The following is a 27,204-nucleotide window of genomic DNA, read 5'->3' on the forward strand; positions in this document are numbered from 1 at the left end:
TAATCAAACTCACGCATGCGGCTTGCGGTCATCTCACAGATGTGGCTTAGTCAAAGTACAGTCAATCTTCACACATGCGTCCTGGTCAAACTCGGTCAAAATGCAGTCAATCCTTGCATGTGCTGCCTGGTCAAACTCGGTCAAATCCTACACCTGTGAAACCTTGAAGAGAGAGAGAATGATGAAGAAAAGATGAAAGATCAACAAAGTTCTCCTTAGTTGAATTTCTCCTCCACTAGAAAAGATGAGTGAGATTGCTAGGTTGATGAGTGTCTCCTCACATGTATGTCTATTTATATAGAGCTCTAATATTGAATGAAGACCCATTAAGAAGTCCGTCATCACAAGGAACCCCTTTAGTTATTGAGCCTACGTTACAAGTCAAAATTAGACAAGAATAGTTTATTCCACTAGTGGATGAAAACCTCATTAAATAAACAAATCAACGTTACTCTATATAAAATAGATCACTCCATCTCGAAGCAGGAAATGTGTTAATGTGGGCCAATCTCCCCGAGCCAGACACCAAGGCTAAAGGGAGAAAGATAGCCTCAAGCTATTCACTCCTAGCCAAATCAACATGGCCCCATGAGTGAATGTATCATCCCCCCTAGTCAAATCAGCATGACCCTGTGGGCGAATGTTTGCCCGATGCTGCAAACTACAGAAACATCAACACCCCCTCTTCGCGAGGGAGACATTTTGCATCACGCCAAACTTGTCTCTGAAGTATACAAACTTCCCCATAGACAAAGGCTTAGTGGGAATGTTCGTAGTCTGCTCGCCTGTAGATATGTACTAGAGCTTCACTACTCCCTTATGCACCATGTCTCAGATGAAATGATATTTGATCTCAATGTGCTTCGACCTGTCATGAAATACTGGATTCTCCAAAAGCTTGACACAGTTTTGATTATCACAATATATCAAGGTCGTCTCTAGCACCTGATCAAATAGTCCTACAAGTAGCTTATGAATCTAAATTGTTTCTTGACTTGCGACAGTGGCTATGATACACTCTGCTTTTGTTGTACTGAGTGCAACAAAAGTTTGCTTCCTACTAAACCAGGATATCATAGTTGATCCCAAGCTGAAGCAGCACCCCAAGGTGCTCTTTTTATCCACTGCACTCTCGGCCCAATCAGAATCAACATATCCTTGCAGCCTCACTTCACCACCTGAGACATATCTCAGACCATATCCAATTGTACCATGTAGGTACCTCAACACATGTTTCGCTGCAACCCAATGTACATGCCTCAACTCAACCATAAACTAGCTCAAGGTGCTCACTGCAAAGCAAATATTTGACCTGGTGTTAACCAAGTACATCAAGGATCCAATCAACTTCTTGTACATAGTGGGATCCACCAAATCTGAATCTGAAGCAGAATCACTCAACTTCTTCAAATTCGTCACCATAGGTGTACCCATGGACTTATAATCCATCATACCAAATATCCTCAAGATATGAATTGTGTGCTTCCCTTGTCCAACGAAGATTTCACCTACCCTCCACCACACCTACATTCCCAAGAAATAATGCATCAAGCCAAGATCCTTCATCTCAAACTCCACAACGAATTCCCTCTTGCACCTGACAATGAGCCTCTCTGATCTAGTAAGGAACAGATCATCAACATACAACACCAAGATCAAAGGATCATTATCAACAACCTTGTAGTAAAGGTTAGGATTTGCATCACTCTTGGTGAATCCAAAACTCATCAAGTATCCATCAATCCTAGAATACCATGCCCTGGGTGCTTGCTTGAGTCCATAGAAAGCTTTCTTCAAAAACTTCAGTTAACTTATCAAAGAATGCGACCTTCCTTGCTTGGTCAAAATTGGTCAAAACAGTCCCAAAGATATGCCCACAAATTTTGGTCAAAGTCAAAGTTTGACTTGTGGAAACCCTAGCCCAGAAACTGTAGTCAACACTAGTCAAAGTGCACAGAAAATCTCGGTCAAAGTGCCAATCAACTCAACCCTCCAAAACAAATCCAAATCCAAGTAAACCGAAGTCAAATTCTCCAAGGTCAACACAAGTCAAACCATCCCAAACTAGAATTCAATGTTGGTCAACAAAAATCACTATCTCACCATTGCACGTGTCAACTCAGACCCTGCAATTTCAAACTTGTAAACCACTCAACTGAAGAGATGTTATGTGAGATGCCTCCAAGTGATGTGACCTTAGGTGTATTTATATGTGGTTGATGAGATCGAATTTCCTTTGCCAGGCCGACTTGTACCTTTTGTGTAGTTGTGGTTCCACATAAAAAATAATATTTTTCCTTGTGCAAATTAAATTCTTCCAAGGGCCAGTAAGTCTCCTTAGGGTGAGGAGGGCTCCCTAAAGGAGGGAATTTCTCCCTGAGCTACCAAATTTCAACACTCCCTCTCACCTTAGGAGGAATTCCTAATTGCATCATTAGTCTCATCTCAAACGTATCGTCATCATCATCGTTGTATCATATCATATCTCATCTTTGTTCATCTATGCTCATCTGCTAAACATTCTTGATCTAAAGAAGAATAATCATCACAGGGGAGACAAATCTGCCACCCTATTATCAATGAAAATAGGCGAGATACCACTTACCATGAGAGGTAAGGATCACACATTATCCTATTGTTTGCTAATATTTCCACCTTGAACCTCAAGAATCAATTGGTGGAACACTTACATGCCATCACTTGAGTGAGATACTACTTACCATAAATGGTAAGGATCACACACACACTCAAGTCTACTCACCCATTTCCCAGATGGGTGGCAATCCCAACAATCCCAACTTGTGGGTAGGATGCATACCAATAGGGGGAGATATACACTTACCACAAGTGGCAAGGATCAAACACACCCTATAGTGATAGTAGGTGAGATACATACTTACCGTAAGGGGTAATGATCACAAACTATCCTATTGTCCAGAGTTCCCTCAACCCCAGGAGCTCTCTGGCTTAATTCCTCTCCTTGGGAGCTCAAAGGGAGGAAGAGCATAGCTCAGTGTCCTAAATCAGCCATGACCTTTTCTCGGGAGGGTCACATCCACCAATCAAAGCTACTCTTTGAAGACCAAAAACTTCTCTTTCGGCAAAGCCTTGGTATGAATATCAGTTATTTTCTCATCAGTGGAAATGTGATGGAGTCTTACGGCTCCTCTCAGCACCATATCTCGGATATAGTGATATCTAATCTCAATGTGCTTGGACTTGTCGTCGAACACAAGATTCTCTGTTAGTCGGATCCCACTCTTCTTGTCGCAATATATCACTGTCGTATCCAATACCTTCTCAAACAACTCTCCAAAGAGATTCATCAACCATACTGCCTCGTAGCTAGCCATGCTAGTAGAAAAATACTCAACCTCAGTCGTGCTAAGAGCAGTGGACTTCTGCTTCCTCCTCATTCAAGATATCATGGCAAACATCAAGCTAAAACAACACCCTGATGTGCTCTTCCTATCGACAATATTTCCGGCCCAGTCAACATCAGTGTATCCATGGTCTCACATCTTTGGTTGTATATCTTAGTCCAAGGTTGTAAGTCCCATGTAAGCATATTAACACATTCTAGCTGGACAAGGGTGCGGAATATGCAGACGCAAAAGCATGTTCAGTGGAAAATATGGCTACGGTTGCGGTTGGCAGAGGATGGCCAACAATTGTTGTTGTCCGTGGACTATGTAGCAGTTGGCAGACGATGGCATCAGCAGTGGTTGGAACTGTGGAGGATGGCGTTGAAAACAGTTGCAGCGCGGCGATAGTACAGGGGTTAACAGGGAATAGGTGAATGGAGTCGACAGTTAGGCAAAAGGGCACGAGACAGCAAACAGGGTGACGACGGTTTTGACTAGCGGACATGATGTTTGGATGCAGAGACAGGAGAACACGACAGGGAGGGTGTACAATGCAACGACTAAATGACTATACGATTGTGGCGGTTGGGAAGATACGTGGATGGCGGACGAGGAGGTAAGTTCGTTTTATTTAATCTTCAGAATACTTTGAAGGCAAAGACATCCATTGTAGGACAGTAATTGTATATTGAATATTGTATAAAAGAATTGATGTGAGATTATAAGATTACAATTGAGGGTCCTATATATATACCCAGGCATGTACCCTTTCACGAATGGCTATGTCTTTAGAGACATGCCTTTTCATTAACTAATCACTAGCTAATTAATCCTTAATTATGATTATTATTGTTTATATTATTTTTTTATTATTTTTCTATAAATTATATTCATAACAGAGGGTTTAACATAAAGATTCATTCAAGGGATTGTCACACATTCGTTAGAGCAATGCATACAATACTTTGCCAAGATTTCATAGAAAAATATTCAACAAAACTAGAACATACAAACCCTAAAAATTACCATTTCATGCAATAGCCATAAAAGATATTCAACAATTAGAATACTTAGAAGAAATGCATGAACCAATCCTTTATTATCCCAAATTGATGTCTCCATAACAAGAGAATGTTTCCAAAATCAAAATCTCCACAAAAGATCACATCTCCACAAGTATACAAGACTATTTCAGCTAGGCTAAAATCCTTCAAAGAGACCGAATTGATCCACAAGTGATGATGAAAAGACAAATGAGGTGACCTCTATTTATATGAGGTCTACCTCAACTAATTTTTGACTAATGAAGCCCCTAAAACAAGTTTGACATAAAATAACCTTGGGTTACAAGCCAACCCACTAGCTAAGTGACAAAATAAGCCATAAATGCCCACACGTGTGAGCCATAGCCTCCAAAAATGTTGACATCATGCCCTTTTAGGGCTCCAAATGCCATGCCAAGGTGTGATGAGGTGTGAAAAGGTGTCATAGTGCTAGAATCATCCAAAATTTGAGGAAGGTCCCTCAAATCCTCCTCTGGGGTCCCAAGTCCAGTTGGGGTGCCATCATGTTAGCTCCATGGGTCTCCAACTGTCAAAATAGGGCCTCCTCTGTCTAACGTTAGGGCTTCTCCAAGTACAACAAGCCCTCCCCAATCTCTACCATCCTCATCTGGGCTCTAAATCAAGTCCTTCCCATCAAAATGGTTCAAGGCCAACCTAGGGGCATACTGGATCCAATGGTGCAATAATAAAAAATCTTGTATGTTGGGTCAAAGTAGACCAATGTCCTGAATCTGAGGGTGCTCTAGGACATGTAACATCTGCTCAAGTCATCAAGAGGCCCAATTCTCTCAATGTTGCATCTGCTAAGCCATTTAACTCTTTGAAGAGGCCTAAGTAGTTGTGGAGTGGGTGCCCTCAAGGCCTTGGCTGTTGTGGACATAACATGAACTCAAGTGTAAGCAACCATCCATTAAGGACTAAGATTATATATGCATCTAAGTGGACCAAACTTGAATGTTAAGGGCATATTAATACTTCAAGCAAGGATTGCCTTCTGATATCTAGCTAGACCAAGTTTTGTAAAGGTGTTCCCTACTTTGATAGAGGTGGGTAATGGCCAACCCTATTAGGTGCTTCCAACCCTCAAAGGGAAGTGACATCTCCGAGGTCAACCCCTCAATCAACATGGTGTTAGTGTAAATATGCAATAATAGGGGGAAAGGCTTCAAAGCCAAGTGCCATGGTCAAGGGGACCAGCTAATGGAGTACCCACATCCTGAGTAAATGAATGTGAAGGAGGGAGCAATCGCAGAGGCGTAAGTTACCCTACTTGGCTTGCTTTTTCCAACCCTGAAAACAAGTTTGATGACAACATATGCTTGGGTTACAAGCCAACCCACTAGTTTCAATCATAACTACTCAAATAAGCCCACACATGTGAGCTGCTAGGCTTCTAATATCATGCATAAAAGAGCCTCCAAATGCCATGTCTAGGTGATATAAGGTGTCAAATGTGATGCAGAAGCATGTAAAAATCAAGATTTGAGGACTGGCCCTCAAATCCATCTTAGTGGCTCCCTGTGGTCCCAAAATCTAGTCAGGGCACCACAAAGTGGTCTCTATGGGTCTCCAACTGCTCAAAGTGTCCATTTATGCTCTAGCGTTGAGGGATTTCTAGGTGCCACTATTGATTTCTGGTAGCATCGGATGTGCTCTACATCTCAAAATTTGCAGGGAGGCTTAGACACATGCATTCTCCAATACCCAGAAATCGTTTTGGGAAATTCCACCCGAAGACGGTTTTATTAAAATAATTAATTATTTTTAATGGGACCCTAAGTCTAAACTTAGGAAATTAAAATAATTAATGTGTATTAATCTAAATTGTGGGTGTAACTTCTAGAAGAAGACGAGAATCAAGCCAAAACGATCTAAGCCATTGATTAAAAATTAATATGGGTCATTGGTTGTCCAACAAAAAAATAAAAGAAGAGGCTTGAGGGGCACTTGGAGAACACACACACATAGAGTTCAAAAGATCGAAGTTTTGAAGAATAGCAGTTGTCGGTGAGAAATTCGAAGTGAGCTTTTGCAGTGAGGGGCAGTGATAGTTTCAGTTGGAGATTTCACCTGATCCGTGAATACTCAGCAGAGGGGGCAGAGAGAGATCCGGGAGAGGAAACGCTGAGCCAGAAGAGGCCAACGCAGAGCTATGCAGGGCCATGCAGAGGCGGTGTAGGCTAATGCAGAGGAAGCACAAAAGCCCTGAGGGAGTCTGAAATTTGTTGGAGGGTTCGATTTCTATCGCTGGAAGCCGGGGTGTGAGACCAAGAGAGCAGAAGTCTGAATCTCAGAGGCAAATCGATCAGCTAGGAAGAGTGACGCAGGTCCTAGATAATGTGATGTTGGGCTGATGCAGACACAGCGCAGAGGCAGCCAGGGGTTGTTCATTCAAGGGCTGGATCAGCCAGGACTTCCAATGATAGTGTGAGGTAATATCACAAATCTCTCTGTCAGAGATATTCTCTGTCACTGGATTGTCGAGAAGGCATCCAAAAGTTGTATTCAAGATTTACTACTGCATAATAATAAAACCCTCAGAGTTGTTGCACCGGTTTTCCCGCATTGGGTTTTTTCGGGGACATTTGTCCAAAAATAACTGTGTAGATGTGTGTGATTATTTCTCTCCTATGTTGTATTTAGTTTACGCGGTTTTATTTTGGTGTAGGCTGCAATGTATGTATTTCAGTGTTTGCCATAGAAAACCGCAAATAACTTGTTCAATTAATTTAACAAGTAGGTGAAATATAATCAGTTTACTGCGGTAGGAATCGGGTAACTGATTTTTCACATGGTATCAGAGTTGCAGGTGAAGCAAGAAGAGCAAAGCCAGAAGACCCGACGCTGAAGGGAGAAGGGAATTTGAAATTCCTGCAGAGGTAGCAATTCGAATCCCCAAAGGGTTTGCGCAATCAGGCCAAGAGGGCAAGATTTTCGTGGTAAATCTCTCTCTGAGTGAGTCAACGAAGAGGTAGGATTTCTAGATCGAGATTTGTCAGTGGCAAAGGGAGCAGCGTAGCAGAAGCTTCAAAGAAGACGGGTTTCTGGTGGGACGCAGTTTTTTGCAGGCAGTTGCTACGCAAAAAGACGCCAAAGGGAAGAGAGAGACACGGGTGAGGGAATTCTTCCTTGGAGAACTTCCAGCCAAGGAGTCTAAATTCTCACTTGTTGAGCAACAGCAGAGGGGAGATCTACAAGCTCCAAAAGGGAGTGCGTAGGCCAGTCTAGTGTTGCGTAGAGGAGAGAGGAGGCTATTCGACTTTTTTGATTAGCAGAGATGGCAGCCAGTGGACTGAGAGATAAGGATAGGTTGGATGGGGCATCCAACTATGTGATCTTGAAGGCAAGGATGTCATGCCATCAGGATGAGCATTTTCTCAAAGTCTACGTCAACAGTGTGGTAGTTGAGCCCGCAAATCTAGATCCGCTCAAGAAGTACAAGGGAGAAATCGCGGAGACAAAAAGAATGACCCTTGACGGAGTGAAGGATCATATAGTCTATCACATCGCATCGCTGGCAGAAACACTGCCAAGGAGATGTGTGTTGCATTGTCGACGTTGTATCAAGGATCTTCCGAGCAGCGGAAGATGTACTTGGAGCAGAAGATGAAATCTATGCAGATGCAAAAGGGGGAACACATTGATCTGCTCCTTACAAAGCTTCAGGAGACCCGAGATGAATTGGCAACTATGGGGTCAACACCTCAAGGTTCCGAGATGGCAAGACTGGCCCTAAATTCAATATCTGAGGAGTGGCAAGTCTTTGTCCAGAGAATCCTAAGTAGGGCGACTTTGCTAAACTGGGATGAGATGTGGGTAGCTCTTAAGCAAGAGGAGCTGAGGAGGGACTTGGTCAAGTGTAAACTTGATGGAAGCAGCAGCAGTGGGTCGAAGCCCAAGGAGGAGGAAGAGAATGCAGCCCTTGCATCCAAGGGGCAGCAGGAGCAACGGAAGAAGAAGAAAGATGTTTCGAAGATCAAATGCTTCAGGTGTGGTGAACTCGATCACTACACAACACAGTGTCCTCTTAGAAAAAAGGACAAAGATGAGAAGCATGATCTAAAAGTTGCAGTCGCGAGGATCGAGGAGGATGAGTTTGCCATGACAACTGAGATACCTCCAGGAGGGAGGTGCGCTGATTTAGAGTTGTAGTTCGAAAGAGCTACATATGGGCAGGATCCTTGAGGAGCCCACCTCTCGGATCAATTCCTTGTTACAGGAGCCCAGATCAAAAGTAGCAAGATGGATCAACGTCAGTTGGTGGAGAGGAGTGCCGGAGTGACAGTTGCAAAAGCTAGTAGCGTCAGAGACTGAACAGCGCATAGCAGAGTTAGCAGCAGTGGATATGGCACAAAGCAGAAGTCAGCAGCAGTGCAGAGGCTTCAAAGGGTCAGCGTAGAGACTAGCAGTAGTCAGGCTCCAGCAACGAGATGCATCATACTGAACACCAGTTTAGTAATTTGAGATGCTTTTCCATCGTTGATGCAGTAGCAGCAGCAGTTGGAGAAGGTTGCAATGCAGATGCAGTTGGGAGTGGCAGTGTCAACAGCAGCACGGATGTAGAATTGAGAGGGAGTTGCAGTACGGATGCAGTGTTGACAGTGGCAGGGTCAGTAGTAGTACAGATGCAACATTTGTGCAGTAGTTGATGGACAGGATGTCAGACATCAACGGTGCAAAAGAAGATGTTACAGAACAGAGTGATGCTTCAGCGAGTTGCATTGCTAGAGCACATTCCTCGCTAAGAGGGAGTGTTGATTTCTAGTAGCATCAAATGTGCTCAAAGTCTCAAAAGTTGCAAGGAGGTTTAGGCACATGCATTCTCCAATACCCAGAAATCGTTTTGGGAAATTCCACTCGGAGACAGTTTTATTAAAATAATTAATTATTTTTAATGGGACCCTAAGTCTAAACTTAGGAAATTAAAATAATGGGTATTAATCTAAACTATGGGTGTAACTTCTAGAAGAAGACGAAGATCAAGCCAAAATGATCTAAGCCATTGATTAGAAGTTAATCTGGTTCGTTGGTTGTCCAACAGAAAGATATAAGAAGAGGCTTGAGGGGCACTTGGAGAACACACACACAAAGAGTTCATAAGATCGAATTTCTAAAGCAAAGCAGTGGTCGGTGAGAAATTCGAAGTGAGATTTTGCAGTGAGGGGCAGGGATAGTTCAGGTTGGAGATTTCTCTTAATCCGGAAATACTCAAGAGAGGAGGCAGAGAGAGATCCGGGAGAGGCAGCACTGAGCCAGAACAGGCCGACGCAAAGCTATGCAGGGCCACGCAAAGGCAACGTAGGTTAGCGCAAAAGCCTTGAGGGAGTCCGGAATTTGTTGGAGGGTTCGGTTTTTGTAGCTGGAAGTCGGGGTGTGAGACCGAGAGAGTCGGGTTGTGAGACCGAGAGAGCAGAAATCTGAATTTCAGAGGCAAATAGATCAGCTAAGAAGAGTGACGCAGGTCCTAGACAATGTGACGTTGGGCTGACGCAGACACTACGCAAAAGTAGCGTAGAGGCAGCCAGGGGCTGTTCATTCAAGGGCTAGATTAGCCAGGACTTCCAGTGATAGTGTGAGGTAATCTCACAAATCTCTCTGTTAGAGATATTCTCTGTAACTGAATTGTCGGGAGGCATACAGAAATTGTATTCAGAAATTACTAATGCATAATAATAAAACCCTCAGAGTTGTTGCACCGATTTTCCCGCATTGGGTTTTTTCAGGGACATTTGTCCAAAAATAACTGTGTATATGTGTGTATGATTATTTATCTCCTGTGTTGTATTTAGTTTCCGAAGTTTTATTTTGGTGTAGGCTACAATGTATGTATTTCAGTGTTTTTCGTTGAAAACTGCAAATAGCTTGTTCAATTAATTTAACAAGTAGGTGAAATATAATCAGTTTGTTGCAATAGGAATCGGGTCACTGATTTTTCACTGCCACTAGCCCTCCCTAATCTATGAAGGTGAGACTATCCTCACATGGGCCCTAAATCTACTGCCATCCATTAATTGGTGCTAAGGCCGGCCTAGGGGCATGTTGGTCCAAGTGTATCATCTTGAAGAATCATCAAATCTAGTGCAAAGTTGTACAACGTCCTAGTTGTAGGGGGTGTCCTAATACATGTGTGATATGTTGTTGCTAGGAGGCCCAAAAGTCCCAATGCTTCACTTAATAATGCCAATATACTTCTCGAATGGCCTGAACAGTTATGGAAAGATGGCCAAGAAATTGGTTGTTGAAACACTTGACAATCACAACATAAATTCTAGTGACAGCAACCAGTGATTAGAAACAAAAATCATTATTGCATCTAAGTGAACCGAGCTTGAGTGTCATGGGCTACAAACTCGGCCTTTGTTTTTCCACCCCTCTTGTGCGCCTTTTACTTTTTATTGATTTATTTTTTTGTATTATTGTTCATAGCTCAAGGGTTAGAGGTTGCTCTAAATGATATAGCAGTTGTATTACCCATTAATAATGAGTCAGCTTCTCACTCATCGGGGTTTAGGACATGCAAGGGTTCTTTTATAAGATGTAATGGAGCAACATGTGCTTAGGAATTGGGTGATGGCCACAATGAGTGAGTAGAGCTCATGCTAAGCTTTTTCCCACGTGTTAATTTGTACTTCCCTGGCCATCTTTTGCATTTTGATATTCTTTCTTTTAATTTTGTCGTGGTCATGATATGCTCTTTCTGTTTCTTTTAGTTGCATCAACCTCCTAGGACAAGGTATCTAAGCCCTACCTAGGTATGTGGACGCGTATGGGTGCCAAATCCCGAAGAACCAATGGTCAGTTGAACCCAAAGAATGGAGGTGAGATATGGGCTTGTAATGTATAAAGTGTCAAGTATAAAATAGGGATAGATGGAACTACGTTATCTCAATCATGGCTTCCCAAGTAGTGCCCCTCCTATATCCATTGGGCCATTATGGGAGGCCCCACTGGACTAGGATCGAAGATTAACCTCCCATTTCGGGTGAGAGAACAAGATCACGATCAAAACCCATCATTTTTTTAGATCACCCCATAATCCATACTAAATGCTCAAAAACAAACAAGTATAAGCACCCGATTGTAAAATGACCAAAGTACCTTTTGAGAGGAAGCCCACCTTCGTGCATATGCTCATGCCGGATGGATGATAAGCAAATGGCTGATGCAAGTGGCAGAGATATATGGCATATCATCAGCTAGTGGTGGCTATCAAGGGATGCTGGCTTATATGGATAACCAGTTGTCTATCAAATGTAGGAGAAAATTTTCACCTATAGGTTACCCATTTTAGTGGGTAAAAGCTCCTATTTTAAAGGAGGAGAAGATAAATCCAAATGCAGAACAGGGCCAAGAAGAGGAGCTTGTAAAGGGATATAAACCAAGGGAAATGGCTCATAAAGAAGCATAAAAGGTGAAGTTGGGGCCCCAAAGATAAAATTGTTACAGCGTCTAATCCCATGCAAGAAGCTGATATGAGACAAGTCTAAAAGGAAAAAGGGGATTTTGAACAAGAAATCTTGGGAATAATGGCATAAGAAGTCCAGTCGACTGTTTTTTTGTGCCCTGCGAGGGCTTATGTAATTCTTTGGATTTTAATAATCATATCTTTCTTTCCAACTGAAAAAAAAAGTAGCCAATTTAATCAGGCCAACATTGCCTCTCAGACTGATAATGATCCCTTTAAATTCGATTACTGAGGCACTATAGATTAGGTCAACTATTGTCGACCTTCCTAATACATGGAATTTTTCACTTGTTGGTAGTTTTTCAATGCAGATCTTATAATTTTTATTGTATTTAGAACACATGGTATCCTCAATGGGGCATCTGAAAGGTATGTTTTCTTCATTTCTTTGAACTCATTGAGCTATCAGACCTAGAAGCACAAGGTGTTTGAAATTTCCTTTTCAAATAGTTTGCAAGGCAGTAAATTTGAGATGAATCATGATGGTGCTGAGTTCTATCATATACTTTGAAGTCAGAACCTTCTTGCTTGAGGAAAAAAGGTTGACGCTCTGCCTGTATCTTAGCATGAGTACTAGAGCTTCACTCATTCAGTCACGAATTGGTATGGCCAAGGATCTAGCTGTTTTGAAACATTTTTTCTAAAAATTGCAAAGAATTACATCAGTTGTTTGTATCACCTGTTATGCACAGCACGCATCCTCCTAGGGACATCCATGCTTTGATAGTGTTCCTCTTGAAAAAGTAATAGATATAAACTGGATTGAATGCCCTTAAAACTGTCACGTCATGTGAAATAATATTGTAAAGTCCAATAGAACCAAGAGATAAAAACCATATCAGGAGTGCCGGAGCAAATGTCATGCCTACTTTGCTTGTACCAAACTGTTGTACGCTGAACAAGATCACCAGGAATACGATTGAGACAATGACCACTGTGTCTGCAGAAAACACATGTAAATAGTAACAAATTTTTTGAATGTTCGCAACTTTTTGCAGTAAAAAAATCAATAAAGATATTTGCTGGAGGCCAATCTACTTCAGGTTGTGTTCTCTCCTGTAAATTGTATGCTAGAAACACTATTAAGAATGTTTTGACAGGAATAATAACTGTTTTAAAGAAATATTTATGACATTACCTTCCGTAAAGCTAGATATTTCATCTTGCAGGCCACTCACTGCAGACATGACTGCCACAAGAACCAAAATGAATCAGATAATAGCTGCATCTAAAGACAACTTTTTAGATACAGAGGTGGAAATGATTAAATCGAGATTATATAGGTTGATACAAGAAAAAATGGAAGAAAAAAAGTTGGAAAACCTGATATTGCAGGTGTAAGTATGCCATCCCCAATTACCATGGAAGTACCCATGAGAACCAAGAGTAGCAGTAGGGTCTTCAATTTTGTACTTCTCTCAAGGCTTTCTTTGATTCTTAATGATCTTTCCAGCTCTGGGGTGGGCAACTTGAGCTTGAAACTGGAAATTTTTTCATCCGATGGTTGCTGATTGGGGAGCAGATTGACCTTTGCATATCTGCAAATCAAAGAGTACAAGGAAAATGTCCCCCCTGCAGCAGCAACAGTCTAGGATTTAGATCCAATGCCTCAGTATTTAGTATCTTGCTTAGATCATGGTTGTACAATTCTAAATATTTGGTCTAAGAAAATATTATAAATTGCAGACATCAATGTAGTTTCCTCACACCAAAGCCTTACCTTCACCATTGTCATTGGCTTTGAGCACAATGAACACATATTTAGCCAAAGGGATGAGAGCTATTGTGTACATCACTAAAGATAATGCACCCAAAACATCTTCATCTCCTTTGATACGAGCCTGGCTGAATACACTGGAGAAGACATACAAGGGGCTGGTACCCAAATCACCATAGACCACTCCAAGTGTTTGGAATGCCAAGCCGAGCGTCCGTCCTAATGAAAGGTCCTGTAATTTAGTCATGTCAGTTACAATTCCATCATTGTTTTTACAAATTCATGCATCAATTTTCACAGGTCTAGAAACATGAGCATGTATGTATGCTAGATGCTGTTAGGAGAGCTCTTTCTTTCACTTGTGTTATGAAATTATGTCAATACAACAATAAATGATGGATTGACCTTAACTCAGTACGATAACTATTTGCTTCAAACTCATGCATCCCGTCATCAAGTTTTATGGACTTGAATTTGTATATACATGTTTGTTTTGAACATTTGAAGAGGCCCGTTCCATCATAGAATCTTATGCTCACAGAACAGAGAATAGGTCTTTAATACATTTTTGCTGCATATATGTGTGCAGAGTACCAGATGGTGTCATGCTGGGAAAAGAAAAAGAGCCCTTTTACTCTTCATATTTTTTTCCTTATTCACGGACTTGGGAATAGGCACAACTCTCATAAGATTTTGGGACGATTAAATTTCCTCCATTGAGCCACAAAAAAGGGCTTGTCAAAAGCTTGAGAAAAAATATTGTCTCCCTTTTACAGCTAAATGAATGCGTCCATCTTTTTCTAATTTGTAATTGCTTCAAAATCATGCATCACCTTCAGTTTTATTTCTATGAATTTGAAATTGTTATAGATGCCATGCAGTCTTGCACATCTTCAGATATCCACTGCTTTTAGTTCAAGCTTTTTGGGGAGAGCTTGCATCTTAAAATAAGATGGCAAATAAGCAAATTCGTGTAATATGTAATGATTTTACAATTCCAACATTCTAAACATGAAATTGCAATACACAACCTTGAAAAGAAAAGAATGAAATGGGTGACCATTGTAACTCAGCACTGAATCCTCGTCTCCCAAAACATACACCTAATTTTACAATAGTCATACCACTTAAGAATGGGTTTTGCATAGCTGGCCTTCATACTTAACAGTAAAGATCACAGTCTGTGTACAAGATATATAGTTTTTCTTTTTCTGTGTTTTTGTTTGCGTATCAAGATTAGATTGGAGGTCAAATGTTGCTCCCCTATCAAAACATAGAGCATGTATAACATACACCATGATTACTTCATTAGGCTTCATACATCCTTAGGTAAAACACCAGATACCCCACCCCCAGTGTGTCAGACATGTGGACAGGACAACACATCTTTTCCACATGTTGGACATGCACAGAAAATGTGTCCTACACATATCTGACACGTGGAAAAATGTGTCCTGACATGTTCAACATGCAGGCATGTGAAAGCGTGCCTAGCATTGAGAAAAAAGTGATTCTTACTCACTCCCATGTGGAAACGTGCCTAGCATTGAGAAAAAAGTGATTCTTATTCACTCTCTTGCCTCATTTCACTCGCCTGTCAAGTAAACACCCTAAGACAGTGTGCAGGTTAGGAGAACATCACAATTTCAAGCGTCCAGTGCATCTAAATTCTGCCATTAATTTTCTAAGTTTGTCATTTCTCAAACAGTAGCAGTCTTCCACAGTGACACCACCAAAATTATTGTTCAATCATCAAGGGTTGTTTCTCAAGCTCAAAGAAGAGGAAGAATGTCAGTTTTGGTGTTGCTCCTCTGCATCCAACTGATAGTGTTAGTGCTGTTGTTATTACATCTTTGGAAATATGACTGCAACTTCAAGAGAATAAAATCATGACAGCAAATACCTTATGTGGAAACATGTAACCAAGAGACAAGGGCACAGAGGTAAGTCTATTGGTGGATAAACTGTGATTAGACATGCAACTTGTTACCCACCAAAAGTGGGTGACCCCTAGGAGAAACTTTTCTCCTATTCATCTCTTCCAGCCGGCAGCCAGCAGCCCCTGAGAGCCACCTAGTAGCCGATGTGACATGCCATTCATATCTCTGCCACCTGCATCAGTCATATGTTTCCTCGCCCATTTGCCAAGAGCACATGTTGGAAGGTGGGCTTCTGATCAAAAGGTACTTTATTCATTTTGCAATTGGGTGCTTATGCTTGTTTGTATTTGGGCATTTTGACATGGATTATGGGGTAACTTGGAAGAAAGAAGGGTCTTGGCCGTGATCTTGTTCCCTCACCTTAAATGGGGGGTTAATTTTCAATCTTAGTCCAGTGGGACCTCCCCTAATAGCTCAATGGGTATAGGAGGGGCACCACTTGGGAAGCCATGATTCAGATAGTGCAACCCCATCTCTCCCCATTCCACACTTACCACTTTCCATCTTATGTTATAAGCCCTTATTCCACCTCCCTTCTTTGGGTTCAACTAACCATTGGTTCTCTAGGATTTGGCACTCACACATCCTCATACTTGGGTAGAGCAGCCCAGAAATGTACCATAGGAGGTTGATGCTATTAAAAAATCAGAAAGGCAAAAAGATTTTCTTATTCTTGATAATTACTTGTGATGTTACTTATTATTACGATTCTTTATATCTTCTTTCCTTTAGTTCATCAAGCAATTACCAAAGCAGCATAACATAAAACAATAGACACCAGATGTAGGCACTATGCCAAGGAAAAACCCCCCTCGAGGGGAAACCCCAGTCAAGAAATTCTTCCTTTCAATAGTATTCTTTGAGACTCTTCACCCTAGACCAAAACAAGACCTTCCCTCCACACCAAGTCAGCCTCCCAGAATTTCGACCCCTTTCCGGCAACTTTGACTAGGTAGCAACTTCTGGCAACAAAGAAACTTGGAAGACTTCGATCTCCCAATCCAGGACACGAAACAGAGAGAGAGAGAGGCACCAAAAATTCAATTTTCCTTTTCTCCTTAGACTTCCCCAAACTCGCATTTACTTCGGCTTCCCAGCAACAAACTTCGCACCTTTTCCCAGCTACAAGAGAACTTCACACTTCTTCCTAACTACAAATGAATTTCGCACTTCTTCCCAACTACAAGAGAATTTTGCACTTCTTCCCAGCTACAAGAGAAATCAAACTTGTGTGTGAGAATGATGCTCCAAATGAATTTGATGAGCTTGCTTTTATAGGCTCCATGTGAGCTCAAATAGGGTCTTTAGGCCGACATGGTGTGGAGATTACATAGTTCATATTTGACTCAATACTTAACCTTTTTACATGATTCAAAAGCCCAAGAAGGATATCTTTAAAAGTACAATGACTCTATTGACTCAAAATAAATCCTAGAAGTCCTCAATGGGGACCTTGACCTAAAACATGGTGACCCAAACATGAAACCCATGCTTTAATAAGTACATTACATGATGACTCAAGTACATTAATGAAGACCGAACATAGTTACATTTTCCAACACTCCCTCTTAACTAGGGAGGTATTCATAATGTACAAATACAATGGAAGATCTCAAACTATATGAACCATGAAGAACTTTAGGCACCACAATGCCATGGACTAGATTCCTGACCAGGGCAATCTATCCAAGTGGTCTTTCAACAATTTAGGCACTGCAATGCCACGGACTAGATTCCTGACTAGGGCAATCTATCCAAATGGTCTCTCAACAATTTAGGCACCGCAATGCCATGGACTAGATTCCTAACCAGGGCAATCTATCCAAGTGGGAATAAGATGGACTCAAGCTTTCAGCCCCTTTAGGTACCGTCAGGCCTACTTGCTAACCACCAACCCAAAATTCCAGGTGTGTATCCAAAAAAGAGCTCTATAATCAACACGGCCTTTCCAACTTCAAGACCCAGACATCAAAACAAAGTGTCGGCCAGATGTCTTCCCAGACAATGCTTCACTCACAAAGCCTCAACACCCCTTGATCCAGCAGATCAAGGACCACAAATCTCTCCCAATTAAATTGATTGGTAACCAACATGCTATCAAAACCTTAGAGAGATTCACCTGTACAAACACCCCAATTAACAATTACTTTCATAAGTACATAATCAAATACAAACCTCTGAGGTCGTTCTAGATGTTGCTCCTCAACTCAGTAGGACAATCAACTGAATCTTTGACTGAAGATTGCTCAATTATACACTTTCCTTTCGTACTTTTCAACGAGCAACATATCCTTTGAATTACATTCTTTTAATCAAAACCAAGTTATGCCCTCCCTCCCAACTAGGAAGCACCTCTTCATCTGGACTCCCTCTTAATCTTAAGGAGATCTCATCTATGCAGCTTCCTCCAGGAGATCAACTTCTTCCTTTTCGTCATCGGAGAATCTTTCATGGCTTCCAACCATTTCATCAGAGTTATTATCATTCTCATCATGCTTATCACATCAACGAGCATCTTCACCAAATTAAAGATTGTGTCCCTGCACAACTTAGATAGCAAGTACAACCAAATCTATAGAAGCATGAAGTTAGCCATATCAGATTCACCGAAGCATTTCAACTTTATACATATCAAATACCCAAACTTAATTTACAAACAAAAGACATATACTCTTCATCATCCTCCTAGGGACTTAGTCACAAACCCTAGACTACTTCATAACAACTTGCATTCCATCTAGCGTTTCAATATTTCTTCCAAAGGCATGACGTACCTTACTACAACATATATCAAACCCTAGAAACAATTCAGACAAATATAAAGCATTCAACAACCTTTCAAAATATGTTAGACTTCTCACTAGGGTTTCATACAAATCCTATATTTCATACAAAAGAATCAATCAAAGTCAATCACAGCGTAGTCACTAACATGACCAGCTTTCACTAGGGTTATTTGCAAACCTTGGATTTCCGATCAACCATCAATCCCAAAAAACTCAGATTTCAACAATCTTACACAAATCTCAAATTATCATATATTCATCATAAATCAGAGATTTCTACTTCGACTAAGGTTTAACTCCAAAACCCTAGAATTCCATTTTCACAATCTCAACAATCATTAAATAAATAGATCTCAGATTGTTATATCACACATACTAGACAATTTAACTACTACTAGGGTTTAGTTGCAAAACCCTAGATTTCCAAATATCATCATCCTAGAATCTTAGACAAGGACTTTCATTAAATCCTAAGATTTATGACCATCAATAACTAGGTCAACACACATATCTAGGAATTCATAACAATACATACACATATCATATGGCCGATAACATCAATATATCTTACCTAGACCAAGTTAGGGTTTCAACCAAAGGGACATATCTATATATGCCTAGATTTCATCATCATGCAAATGCATTTCATATCATGTGTTAGTCAAACCCAACTTCACAATGATCAGTAAGAGCTACAACAATCTTGATTACAGTAGGGTTTGATCAGACAAACACACCCATACCAAGGGAAACATTTCTAAGACAATATAAGGGTCTTGCTCACACATTCCACCAACCCCTAATGAGCTGGGGTTTCAATGTAGAAACATAGTAAACCCAACATTACCAAAACTTCAAAGGTTCGAGATTTTAGACCTTACCATTCAACCCTAACAAGCTAGGTTTTCCTGATCATACCAAAATCCCAAATATGACAACATCAATAAGAACTTCAATCAGCATTTCACAACATCCCTAAGCATCTTAGGGTTTTAGACATTCACATATGCATACCCTTAGATTAGGGTTTTCCAGAACCTATCTAGGGTTCTACAAAATTAGTTAAGAATATGAGTGGGGAGGGTAGATTTATCAAGTGATGAATCACCCAGAACAAGAATCACTGTGATTCACTATAGCTAGACATAACAATGTTAGTAATGGATTATCAAATGAATAATCCTTTCAATATAAATGTATTTAAAGCATACCTTAGTTCCTTGACCAACCTTGTCTTGAGAGATCCTCCTTCATACTCCTTGCAAATGTTTTTCCTAATCAAGACAATAGAGGGAGGATGGTGATTAGTATTTAATATAATCAAAACTAAATGAATACATGGACCCAAAACTGAAAGGAAATGAGATACTTATCTTTGGGAGTTGTTGGGAGCTCCCTCCAAAGCTTGAGGGATACCTACAAACTTATAAAAACAATAAAATGTCTTTTCCAAAAATACGTTAAAAACCTATAAATTCTAAAACATATAAAACAAAATATCTAAGCAAAGGACTTAGTAGTGTAAGTCCCTAATGTCGGAATCTTCGGGCTTGACTTTCTTTGAGCCTCCTACCTCAAAAAAGTTAGCACGTTCTCTATCTCTCTTCTTATTCTTTGGATTGTCAGGATAGTCACTCTTGTAGTGACCCTTCTTATGACATTGATAGCACTCTACCTTGGACATGTCAACTTTCTTCCTTGGTCCCTTCAATCTCTTTCATTTATGTTGAGCAACGTAAGTATTTGATACTCCTTCAGGATTGGAAACCATTGAAATCCTTAATTCTTCCTGACTGCAGGTGGTCCATAATTCTTCAAAGATGGGAGCTACCTTCCAACTGTTGAGACCTGCAGCAAATGCACCCCAAGAGGGTGGCAATCCTAATAGAGCAGTGATCACGAGTTCTTTGTCTGGAACAATTTCATCAATGGCGAAGAGATCATCCCTGATTCTAGATATCTTCACAAAGAAGGCTGCAACAATGCCTTATTTAGTCATCTTCGTAGTCCTTATCTCATTCTTCAAACTTGCTACTTGACCAATGTTCTTAATAGTGAATAACTTCAACAAGGCTTCATACATTTCCTGAGCATGATCGATGTTAGCTATGAATGGGGCAAGGTTGTCCTTTATTCCTTCTACCATCAAAGTCATGGCCACCAATTCTAATTCCCTGTATTTCACTTTGTCAGCATCACTGGAATCCTTTGTAGGCTTCTTTACTTTTCCTCTTACCAAGTCCAGTACCTTGTTCTTTTCAAGGATTAGGTCAATCCTCTTCTTCCAAGACCTGAAGTTAGAGGCCCCTTCAAGTTTGTTCTCTCCCTTGATTGTGTTAGACATCTTCCTTGAATATAGTAGACTCTGTCCCTGAGATAGTCCATTTGAATGGTTCCTTGATCAAGTGCTTGAGACTACCTAATTCTTCCTTCTTCACCAAAGCTCTAATACCATGTTAGAAAATCAGAAAGGCAGAAAGATTTTCTTATTCTTAATAATTACTTGTGATGTTACTTATTATTACGATTCTTTATATCTACTTTTTTTTAGTTCATTACTCAATTACCAAAGAAGCAGCACATAAAACAATAGACACCAGATGTAGGATCTATGCCAGGGCAAAACCAGGGGAAAACCCAGTCAAGGAATTCTTCCTTTCAACGGTATTCTTTGAGACTCTGCAACTTAGACCAAGACAAGACCTTCCCTCCACACCAAGTCAGCCTCCCATAATTTCGACCCCTTTCCAGCAACTTCGACTAGGCAGCAACTTGCGGCAATTGGCAGCTTCCGGCGACAAAGAAATTTGGAAGACTTCGATCTCCCAATCCAGGACACGAGGCAGAGAGAGAGAGACACCAAAATTTTGATTTTCCTTTTCTCTTTAGATTTCCCCAAACTTGCATTCACTTCGGCTTCCCAGCAACAGACTTCGCACATTTTCCCAGCTACAAAAGAACTTTGCACTTCTTCCCAGCTACAAGAGAATTTCGCACTTCTTCCCAGCTACAAGAGAAATCGAACTGTTGTGTGAGAATGACGCTCCAAATGAATTCAATGAGCTTGCTTTTATAGGCTCCATGTGAGGTCGAATAGGGTCCTTAGGCCGACTTGATCTTCTTTTAGGCCGACATGGTGTGGAGGTTACATAATTCATATTTGACTCGATACTTAACCTTTTTAAATGATTCAAAAGCCCAAGAAGGGTCTCTTTAAAATTACAATGACTCTATTGACTTAGAATAAATCCTAGAAGTCCTCAATGAGGACTTTGACCTAAAACATGGTGACCCAAGCATGAAAGTTTGAAACCTATGCTTTAATAAGTCACAATAATAATAATAATAATTTTCTTTAATCTTTTGACAAGTACATTATATGATGACTCAAGCACAATAATGAAGACCGAAAATAGTTACATTTTCCAACACCGCAGGCCTTAGGCCTCAAAACCCTAGGCCACATCCCCTAGTGGGCATTTCGGCCCCTCCTAAGCCCAACAGTGGCCTCTTTTGGACTTGTTGTAAGGCTTATTAGGCCTTTTACCCTAGCCGCGGGCCTATTAAGGCATTTTCCCATTCATTTTGGCCTCTCTCTTGCCTTCTCTTGACCCTAAATTACCACATGCTTATCTCTGAAATTTTTCTAGACTGATTGTGGGTGTATTTTGCAAGGAAAATTGGCCTAAATCTTGTGTTTCAAGTATCAAGTTATTGGAACGAATTTTGCACAAGTTGGGCTAGTAGGCTTCAAGGCCTAGGGCCCAAGGATTTGATCTCCTAGCCCTTGTTTCCTCGCTGATTTATTTCAGCAAGAAAATTAATTCATAAAAGTGATAAAAACATCCTAAATTGCCCTACAATTCATTTTGGAAGTTGTTTGACATATTTAAGAATAAATTGATTGAGTTAGGCAATCATAATTTGGCATGAATCTAAGAGTTTTAATGATTGTCATCTCTGCATAACAAATCTGATATAACAGTGGTAAATTGCATTTTTGAAAGGCTAATACATCCAAGTTCTTGACTTGGCAACGTTGATTTAGTAATTGGGTTTCTCTTCATCGCATTGAACAAGCATATGCACTTTGAATTTGGCATCAAGCATATGCACTTTGAATTTGGCATCTAAGCTAATTTACTTATTGTTGTCATAAAAAAATTTACTGCTGTCATAATAGTCATGTATTGCTTATAAAAAAATCATTGGAACATAAAGTGCACAAGTGTTTTCGTAGCTCTATATTTTTTTGTTACTTGTTCCTAGTATATACACTGTGGAAGTGACTAATATTGTGTTTTCCTTGTGAGTTCATATGCTACAAAGTTTGAAAATTCACATCTAATAAGCTCACTCTCTAAGCACATCTCAAATCGTTGGTTCTAAGTTTCAGGAAACCTTGGAGAAGGGTCCGTTTCCCACCAGAAACGAAACGGAAACTTGGAAACTCGTACTGTACGGTCTGGAAACTCGTTTCCGGCCATACTAGCCCATTTCTCGAGGAGGAAACGTGACCAGTACGGCCGGAAACGAGTTTCCAGGTTGTACGATGGAGTTTCCTCTTCTAACTTGACTTTTTCTTGTAATTTTTTTTTATTTTTTCGCTTCTAATTTTTTATTGGGCAACAAAAATATCTTTTGGATGCTTCTAGATGCCTCTCAAGTTATAAAAAGAGGATTTTTTGAGTGGGGCAGCCATATGTTCAAGCCTATGGCCCTAGTGTTGATATGTAGTTCATGGTAATGTTAAATTCTTGAAGTAAAAGTGACATTCTCCTTAAATTTTTAACATTACCATGAAATGACTCAGGTTGTTTGAGAGTGGTTTCGCCCTCATTGAATTTCATATGGAGAAGTAGAATTTTAGATCTCACTAAAAATCCAGTAGACTTATCTGTTTTTCAGGATTTCAGGATTGGGGGGATTGCAATGTTTCCATTGGATTTTGTCATGTACTAGGGTATGGAACTTGTATTTAATCAGGATAACCAAGCCCTCTATGCAAGTGAGACTCCCAATAATCAAGAGCACGTAGGGTACTAGGGTATGGAACTTGTATTTAACCAAGAGCACTAAGGTCGTTCCACTATTTAGGAGGAGACTCCCAATCAAGCACGAGACAAGAAATTAGAAATTTCTCGTGGTTGATTTTAGATATTGTTATTTTCATGAGTAAATGTGATGTAAATTTAGAGACTTATAGTTTATGCATTGACAATTGACAATTTAAACATAATGTAATAAATTAGAATGTATCATATATGCTTTATGATTGCACATATTTATTAAATGTCCTAATATATATATATATATATATTGCGTTTCCCCGTTTCCAAAATTTGGAGGGTTCACGTTTCGTATCCGTGCCCATTTAGGAAACTCGTACCCGTTTCCCCGTTTCGTGCAACTTAGCTTCGGTTCAAGTACATAAATAGTTCCTAAGTCTCTCTAATACAAGTGGTATTGAAATAACTTGTTTCATTTGTGCATCTAATTGGTGGTGATCTAGATTGCATCTAAGTGTTCTTAACTTGAAAATTGGTAAATCATATTGTGTTGAAGAACATTGACTAAGAACACTTATTGTCTTTTGTGGATAATGGTCATTGGCTTATCATACTAAATCATTGGTTAATTGTTGTTTATCAATTGTGGATCTATATTCATTAAGCAATTGCATCTTGTGGATATCTTATCTCTTGTTGGCACTGTTAAAATCTAACACTTGCCTTTTGGTTGAGATTACCTTTTCTAAACATTGTGAAGTACTTAACATCATAACTTGGGTAAAATATAATTAAGTACTTGAAGGAACATTTAAGTAATCTCACCTAAAAGTCTCACTCATAACCTCTTGCACAATCATACTAGTTCTAGATTGCATTAAAATTTACCTCCTAGCATAAGCTAGGTTGACAGAGATCTAGGGCACCCTTTTCCAATTAGCTTGAGAGATTCAAATCTTCTTAGTGGTTAACACAGTGACCTTGCAGTCGTCAGAGCCACAGTCTCTATAGCACTGGAGGCACTGGGTGGGTGGAACATAATGGGAGGTATCGTTAATCAGATCACTGCCCGCTACCCGTTGACTTCCATTTCACAACCTACTCTAAAGACTGTTTCTCAAAATAGTTAAGAAAGAGGTTCTACATAGATTAGGCATATAATTAAAAATAACCATGATCATTGCATCACCACATAGGTTTAAGGATTTTCACATCACATAGGTTAGTCAATCATTCAAGCAGCGGGTGTCTGTCCGGTTACTTGGCATTAATTTACATTACGCAAGAATTGTGACTCCATAAGGCACTGGTCTCATACTTGAAAATCTAATCTAATCATTAATCTTGCTAAAATTTTACCAAGTAGCTAGGCCACTCATCCGTGTCTCCCAAGCAAGTTGGTTCCCAACTTGTTTTCCTTCACCTCATTTCCATAGGAACTACCCCCATAGCCTGTTGTTGGGAGATAGTTAGAACAGAGTGGACGAGGATCAAAGTGACAGCCCCCCCCTAAGCAATTGTCGCTATGCCTGTACAATCCGGGCAACAACATGGCTGAAAAAAATGATGTTGGGCCCTCAAAGGGTGATGCAGGGCTAGGAGAGGATGACGCTGGCCTTGGAGAGGAAAGATCTGGGCTCGAGAGCCCTGAAACTCTAAAACCCTTACTCACAAAATTTAATTTGCCTCCGATCTGCAATTTACATCAAATTTGCTTCAATAGTTGGCCTTGCAAAAAATTTGGAGACTAGATCTTACCCTCAAGGGCCTAGATCTAGCTCTAATCCAGCTCTTCTCACTTGATTTTACCTACACAAATAAATTTACAAATACCCAAAACCCCAATATATACAAAAATCTCAAAACCCCAATTAGAAAAAATAGTTTACAAAATAATATTATGCAAATTTATTTATAAATGTACAAATATACAATGCTTTTAAAAAAACAATTGAGAAATAAAAAAATTTAGAGACTTTTTGATAAATGGCTAAAGTATACTTTGGAAAATAAATGAAAGCTACAGCCTTAGGAAAGTTAGATAAACCATAAAAATATTTAAAGTCCAAACAAGGTCAACCTACGTCCACAGTTTGTAAACTTGGAGCCCAAGGACTGGGGAACTTGCAAACACTATATTTTCTTCAAGAAAGTTGGTTCGACATATGGCAAATCAGATCACCTAAAATAGACCCAAAATCTACCAATAGAATGTTTTTATCACCATCTAATGAATAAACAAACTTTTAAAAATTTAAACACAATATAGGAATGTCTGTACCCAGCACGTACCACAAATCAGTAGACAATAAACACCATGAACTGCACCCCAAAGTCTTTATTATGATTCAAAAAAACGTTCCCAGCGAGACAATAGCGTTACATCAGCATTTCTGCAGAATTTTCTTAGCCAAACATCAGATGGCTTAAGACACAAATGACTCCTAATTTATCAATTAATCCTCCAAGTGGAAAAATAACAACTAGTTGGCTTGATCCTCGTCAAAATAATTTCAGCCGTCAAAAATTATTTGATCATCTTTTAATCTCCACCATTGAAATATTTATTTTTGAGGAATTTTCGAATTTCTCATTTCACCCATTTTTTATTAGCTCAAAATTAATTATTTTGAGCTAATTTCCTCAAAAACTGACTTAACCACCAAAGTCCAAGGGCCCAATTTTTCTTGAAATTTCCAATATTCTCTCGGTGGGGAACCTCCAAAATTTAATTTCTTTGATACCCACGAATTTTTCCACTTGGAGAATGTTGAATTGGGGTACCATCGGATGTGCTCTAGCCACGAAAATTGGTGGAAAGGCTAAGGCACATGAGATCTCCAATACCCAGAAAGGGTTTGGGCAGATTCTAAACAGTTTGGGAGATATTAAAATAATTAATATTTTTAATGGAGTCCCTAAGTCTAAACTTAGGGAAAATAAAATATTAATGTGAATTAATATAAAACTGTGTTAGAATGGTCCAATAGTCATGGATCAAGTCAGATCTAATCTTAGCCATTGTTTAGGGACTTAATCTCGGTCGCTGATTTGTCAACGAGAAAAGTATAAGAAGAGGCTTGAGGGTCACTTCGAGAACACACTGAGGGAGACCAGTGAGTTCAATTTCTGGACTGGGGTTAGCTGAGGAATTGGAATTAGTGGTCTGGTGAGCAATCAGGAGGCAGCGAGTACGGAACAGAGAGACAGGATCAACCACTGGAGACCAGCATTGAAGCAGGATAGGTAGACGCAGGGCATTTCAGGCAGATGCAGAGGCAGCAGGAGACTGCGCAATCACTCGCTGGGCTTGTGTGGGTGATGCAGAGAGGCCCAGGGCTGACGCAGAGTGTCTAGGAGCCACGTAGAGGTTATCCATGCCGACGCTGGGACTAGGAGAGGTGCTGGAGAATTTTTCTCTGTGTGGGTAGCCCAGTTTGGCACCCTGTTGTACTGAAGAATTGCTGAATAATAAAATCATCCCTTGTTGCACTGGTTTTCCCCTGTTGTACTGAAGAATTGCTGAATAATAAAATCATCCCTTGTTGCACTGGTTTTTTCGGGCACTGTTGTCCAAAATAACTGTGTCAATGTGTTGATTCTTGTGCATGTATTTGTTTCTGTATTACGGTGTGATATCTGCAGCAAAATTTATTTTAATGTTTATTGAAGGAATTTCATAAATAACTTATTGAAGAATAAGTAGGAAAAGTAAATCAGTTGTTGCAGTGATAGAATTTTCACATGGTATCAGAGCGAGTAATCAGAGACAGGAAGGGAAAATCAGTTATGGGTCGAGACCACGATGCAGAGGCATCCACGTCAGGGGACTCGCACAGATTTTCAGAAGATTGCACA

General features: G+C 40.1%; 1 protein-coding gene across 2 annotated transcripts in view; it reads right to left on the reverse strand.

Moving 5' to 3' along the window:
* Window positions 1–27,204, reverse strand: part of LOC149243496 (putative potassium transporter 12) — a 168,388-nt gene that overhangs the window by 105,741 nt on the left and 35,443 nt on the right. For both annotated transcript variants that reach the window (XM_089374539.1, XM_089374538.1), the window contains exons 2-5: window positions 13,615–13,843; window positions 13,218–13,466; window positions 13,033–13,083; window positions 12,574–12,834 (exon numbers count right to left, since the gene is read on the reverse strand). In XM_089374539.1, coding sequence (XP_089230665.1) covers window positions 12,574–12,834; window positions 13,033–13,083; window positions 13,218–13,466; window positions 13,615–13,843 — 790 coding nt within the window. The remainder of the gene's footprint in view (window positions 1–12,573; window positions 12,835–13,032; window positions 13,084–13,217; window positions 13,467–13,614; window positions 13,844–27,204) is intronic.

This window comes from Pinus tabuliformis, chromosome 8 (assembly GCF_031772625.1).
Source record: "Pinus tabuliformis cultivar Carrire ecotype Pingquan chromosome 8, CPIR1, whole genome shotgun sequence".
NCBI classification, from domain to species: domain Eukaryota; kingdom Viridiplantae; phylum Streptophyta; class Pinopsida; order Pinales; family Pinaceae; genus Pinus; species Pinus tabuliformis.